This window comes from Arachis stenosperma, chromosome 6 (genome assembly GCF_014773155.1).
Source record: "Arachis stenosperma cultivar V10309 chromosome 6, arast.V10309.gnm1.PFL2, whole genome shotgun sequence".
NCBI lineage: Eukaryota > Viridiplantae > Streptophyta > Magnoliopsida > Fabales > Fabaceae > Arachis > Arachis stenosperma.
In genome coordinates this window covers 44,396,798-44,402,355 of record NC_080382.1, presented here as the reverse complement: position 1 = coordinate 44,402,355, position 5,558 = coordinate 44,396,798, and the positions used below count along the sequence as shown (strand labels likewise).

Genomic DNA, 5,558 nt, shown 5'->3' with positions numbered 1-5,558 from the left:
AAGCACCTCACTACAAGAAAAAAGGCCTATGGCCACGCTTTTTTCTTGTCACACTTTAAAAGCGTGGCCAAATGTGGTCAATAGCCACGCTTTTATGAAGGTGGTGATTGATTAGAGATTTGGCTACATTTTTTCTTGCTACGCTTAAAAAGCGTGGCAAAAGGGGTCTATGGCTATGCTTTTATAAGAGTGGCAATTGATTTCAGATTTGACCACGTTCTTTTTTTGCCATACTTTAAAAGCGTGGCCATAAAGAAAAACAGAGACACTTTTAAAGCGTAGCAAAAAGTTTTTGATCTTGGCATGTTTTTAAAGCGTCCCCATTTCCAATACCTCTGGTAGCACCCCAGAAAAGCGTGGCAAAAAGGTTCGCTTAAAAAAAAGAAACTACTCAGTCCCAAAGGCGCTACTAACTCATCACTCATCAGACTTAGCTTCTACTGTTCTCCCCTGTAAGGCTGTAACACCATTACGCCAACGCTCTGAAAACCCTAACACTCAGACAGAGCTCATCGGCATCGCTTGCACTCTCTCATCTGTCGGCGCTCCCTCCGTCGTCTCCCCTAACCCGTCTTTGCTGGCGTTCACACTCCCTCGGCACTCATTACTCACCGCGTCGGTCAGCCAATGGAGGTCGCCTTTCCTTTCTCCGCGCCGCCAGTCTCTGCCCTCCTTCCTCTATCATCTCTTCTCATCTGCTCTACCTTCTTCTCAGCCAACGGGAACGGTGGAAGTTTCGATTCGGTGAACGAGTACCTTCTCCGGAACATTCTGGCGAGGCTCCCGGCTCGTTGGTTCGCTTCCGCTGCTTGCGTCAGCAAATCATGGAGCTCTGTCCTTAATCGAATCCTTACTCGTCCAAAGCTCTCTTCTGCCCTTTCTCTCAATCCTTCACTTTCCGTGAGTTTCACCTATTTCCTCCAAATCAAAACATTTCTTAAAAGCTAGGGTTAATTGAAAATGGAAATGGAGCTTCGTGATTCTATCAGCTTGTTTTTGGAGTAAAATTCCCAGCTTCAATTCTTCAAGGCTTTCTTTGTTAGATCGGGGATTTATATATGTTATAGCTCATATATGTGGAGGTGGAGAAATGGGGAGGCCGTGGTATGAGAATGGGAAATTTCTGAAGAAAAAGAACATCTTCACTGATTTTATTGCTTGTGCTGAATACTTGATTGAGAACAAATTTTGTTCTAAGGAAAGTCTGTGCATTGGGGGAAGAAGTGCTGGAGGTTTGCTATTTGGTGCAGTTCTTAATATGAGACCAGATTTATTCAAGGCAGCTGTTGCTGGAGTACCTTTTGTGGATGTTTTGACAACTATGCTTGATCCAACTATTCCTCTCACCACTTCAGAATGGAAGGTAATTTTCTCTCTTGTATTTTCCTGCCATTCCATGTCAGCATTTGGAAATGATTGAATACATGTCTATTTGGTTCTAAAAGCTTGTTCTTCCCACTTTTAAATGCCTATTAAGCATAGGTTTAGTAGCGGAAAAACGGAGTGGCAAGAGATGGGACAAGCAACTCGGATGTAAAAGATCTTCATTTTGTTTGTCTTAGAAATAGTGGTCCGAATATGACTTATGCATAACCTTGATAATGTCCCGTATTATATTATTTTTCTGGGTCCTTAAAAACGGCTTAAACATATTTCTCATAAAAGATCTCACTTAATATATTGAAGCTTATTTAGTTGTTATATTGGGATCTCAAATTAATATTTATGAGAGATATCATATACCCCCACTCCATCAGTGTATTAAGACATTATTAATTATATGGGTCTTTACTTTGTAAATGCTATCCAAATTCTTGATTTTCATTATTTAAGCATGTCCACGCAATATCTTTTCTGCTGAAAGTATATTACCAAAATATCATATGATATAATCTACTCTCATTTCTCATTTTGATAAAGCTGATTATTCTGTTATGTTTTACTGCAGGAATGGGGTGACCCTAGGAAGGAAGAATTTTACTTCTACATAAAGTCATATTTCCCCGTTGATGATGTGAGAACCTTATGGCTGTGTTAGACTCAGATGGACAGTAGTCTTCATTAGCTATCAATATTTTATTTTTGTATCCTGCATGAAGTGACTTCCAGAAATTATTTATAATTCTTTGCTCATGATTTTCATCCTACCCATTTTACGCAGGTGAAGGCACAGAATTATCCACACATTCTTGTCACTGCTGGATTAAATGGTAAGCATATCTAATTCTTGAAAGGGATCTGTTCATGTTCTTATAAGTAAAGCTAAATAATTCTTGTGGGTTTGCTATTGCTTATGATTTCGCTGGAAAGCTATACTCTGTTGTTCCATGTGACTTTATTTTGTGCTTGTACATGCTGTAGACCCACGGGTTATCTATTCTGAACCTTCAAAGTTCGTGGCAAAGATGAGGGATATGAAGACTGATGATAACATACTGCTTTTTAAATGCGAACTTGGTGCTGGCCATTTTTCAAAGCCGGGGAGGTAAGCTCTAACCTTGTTGCTGTTTCTTAGTTTTTTTATTTATTTTTTCCACTTATTTTGTTTTACATTTATTTATTCTTTGTGGTTTGGGATTTTATTTGATTTAGCTTCAATGCCCGCATTGTTCTGGTTGTAGTTTGGGAAGCTGGGATTTAGTTTAGTAAAATTATTACAAGAAGCTGGGATTTATTCCCTCACCAAATTCTTGTCTAGGAGTGTAAATATATAAAGATTCTATTTTGATTTATGCTTTTCATGTGTGTGTGATGTAGATTTGAGAAGCTCCAAGAAGATGCCTTCACTTATATCTTCATCCTGAAGGCTCTAAATATGATGAACGAGCTCAAGTTTTAAATTCCATGAGGCATGGATGCGGTTAAAGAGAAGGAGCAAAACACTTCCTTCCTAGGCTTCATAAATAACATGTCAGACATTTGGGTCCCGTTAGGCATTTGCATTGCCCACAACTATCGGATTTTCATTGATAAATAATAAAATCCCAAATAATATTGTTTTTCTAGGGTTCAAAACCCTATTATATCTGGTTAGTGGTTACTGCGTTGTTGTCATGCATGGTTCCGATCCAGAGAAGAGAGAAAAATTTTGTTATCCCCGATCCACGTATATAAATTTTTTGTTATTGTGAATTTTAATTAACTGATTTGATTTGATTTTCTGCTGTTATGTGAAATGTTGTTTCCGTTTATGAAATGCATACATTTGACTGAGGTGTATCATTTCCATGATATGATTGACATGCTTGTTGGGTGTGGCTACAAGAAAGGAACCACATTGCTTGGTTATGGTTATGACTTCAGGCAAAGCAATAGGTAAAATGCTCGGCCCCTTCAGCATAATATCAAGTTTAATCACTGATTTATTTATTTGTTTAGTGTTTTCCCAAGGGTATTCCACCTTTCAATTATCAAGGAAGGAAACCAATCCCCTTCAGCATAACTATGTGCCTTATTTTGTTGGTGTTGGCAGAATTGACAAACTGATGGATGGCCTTAAAGCCAAGTTGAAAACTGCTTACAAAGCCTCTGGTGGAAGGAAAGTTAACTTGATTTCCCATTCTATGGGAGGAATCATGATCCTGTGTTTCTTGTCTCTTCACCGTGATCTGCGCTTACAAAACTCATGTTATTTCTACGATATATTGCATAGAGTTAGAGAAGAAAGTTATCCCATGTAGTTTGAAAATACTTACCAGTGAGTTTGGACATTGTTTTGGCAGGATTTTGTCAAATATGTGAATAAGTGGACTTGCTTGGCGTGTCCTTTTCAAGGTAATTCCTATGGCTTATTTTTATGCTCTTCTTATCCTGCAAGTAGGTCGTACTTTTTGCTTAATACTACACAAGTAGGTCGTACTAAACTATTCCTGGTTTTACCATTCTTGTGACTGTTGCTCTAGAATATTAAATTACAATTTGCAATTCAGTGTAGTACCACTAACGTTTAGCTCAAGGAATTATCTTTTGTAGGTAAAAAAGTTCACAAATGTTTCAGAAATAATTATGTATGATCTAAGGGAAAGAAGTTTAAGAGGGCTAGAGGAAGGAGGAACAGCAAAGGAAATAGAATTTAAGTTGTATTGTTTTTGTATTTTTTTTTTTGAGTTTTTAGTTTTGGAATTCGAACTCGAGATTTATTTTGTATTTGAGTATTAATTTTTTAATGTATAAAACAATTATTGCAAAAATTATGTCACTAATTATTATTTGATTTATTTTGTACTAAAAATTGCATACTATATTTGTAGGTTTGGTAATAAAAAAGGATTGAAAATTTATATTTTGTAGTAGTGAAGGTAAAAATAAGAAAAAGATTATTTTTTTTTAAATTTTATAAGGCTATTGCCATGCTTTTAAAGTGTGGCCGTATCATTGGCTATTGTCACACTTTAAAAAGTGTAGCCATATTTTTTTCTATTGGCACGTTTTTAAAGAGTACCTAAAACAAACATTTTAGGACGTTTTAAAAGCGTGGCGATATGTCCACTTTTTAAGCGTACCTGTAGGTTAAGACCTATAGCCACGCTTTTTATGCGTTGCAAGAGATGAAAGTGTGCCAACAAAAAAGCGTGCCGATAGATCCACAAAAGCGTGACGATAGAGCAACCGGCACGCTGGCGGATGTGACCCTTTTAAAAGCATGCCAATGGCTCAAAAAGTTATTGGCATGCTTTTTTGCACTTTTCGGTACGCTTTTAAAGCGTGACAGAAAGCTTATTTTCTTGTAGTGCCTCCACGGATAAAAGTGAAGAATCAACTTCAATTGAAGCATGTGTAGTAGAAAAGAGCTTGGAACTACAAGGGAAAGAAAAGGAATTGAGCATGAGTTGCAAGTGGAAGACGTCTAGATCAAGGAATTAGAAGAAGTGGTTGAAGAATTTGAAGTTGAACAAGAAAACAAGCTTGAGAAAGCTTGTCAAGAGTTGGAGATCATACAAGAAGCACTATCACCTCCTTCATTTAAGTGGGTAACATCCTTAACCTTGAGCTTCATTATTCCACTTGAATATGGTTTGATTGAAAATGATAGTTAACTTAGGAATATTTGTGGATTGAACAATAAAGGAAAATTAGGTAGTGGTTGGGAACATGATCCTAGGTTCATAGAAGTTGAATCTTTTGAAGTTTTGCTTTAATGGTTAGTGTAATTCTCAAGTAAGTAGATATTGGAGGATGTTTGGATGCTTGAGTGAGAACTCTAAGTGCTTGCCACCCGGATGGAATCACGTGAGTCAACAAGAAGATCGAGTGTACAAGATTTGGGATCCCGAAGGCTATTGGAGATGCAAATATTGGTGGGGATTCAAGGAAGAATTCAAGCACAAGCCACCATAGCAAGGGTTCTCCCAATTGTCTAATTTAAAGATAATAAATAAAAGTGTTAGGTGAGAGACACCCCACCATGGTAACATGGTTCTAATCCTTTCCTTGCATTTTTATGTTTATAATGAGTTAATTGCATTTTTGTTATCTTGGTTAGCTTAGGATTAGTTTAATTTTGAGCATAGATAGCTTAATTTTCATATGGATCATGAATGCATGAAATTCTAGATGTT

General features: G+C 37.0%; 1 protein-coding gene across 2 annotated transcripts; it reads left to right on the top strand.

Annotated features, from left to right (window-relative positions):
- The first annotated feature begins 424 nt into the window (after window positions 1-424).
- LOC130933239 (uncharacterized) lies at window positions 425-5,304 on the top strand. Of its 2 annotated transcripts, none has more exons than XM_057862793.1 (7): window positions 425-1,363; window positions 1,949-2,014; window positions 2,162-2,210; window positions 2,362-2,485; window positions 2,758-3,315; window positions 3,473-3,774; window positions 4,731-5,304. In XM_057862793.1, the coding sequence occupies exons 1-5, from the start codon at window positions 1,091-1,093 to the stop codon at window positions 2,837-2,839; spliced, it is 594 nt and encodes a 197-aa protein (XP_057718776.1). In that variant the 5' UTR covers window positions 425-1,090; the 3' UTR covers window positions 2,840-3,315; window positions 3,473-3,774; window positions 4,731-5,304. The 2 variants fall into 2 exon arrangements, with proteins under 2 accessions (XP_057718776.1, XP_057718777.1); XM_057862794.1 differs by lacking the exon at window positions 4,731-5,304 and adding an exon at window positions 3,973-4,160.
- The last annotated feature ends 254 nt before the right edge of the window (window positions 5,305-5,558 follow it).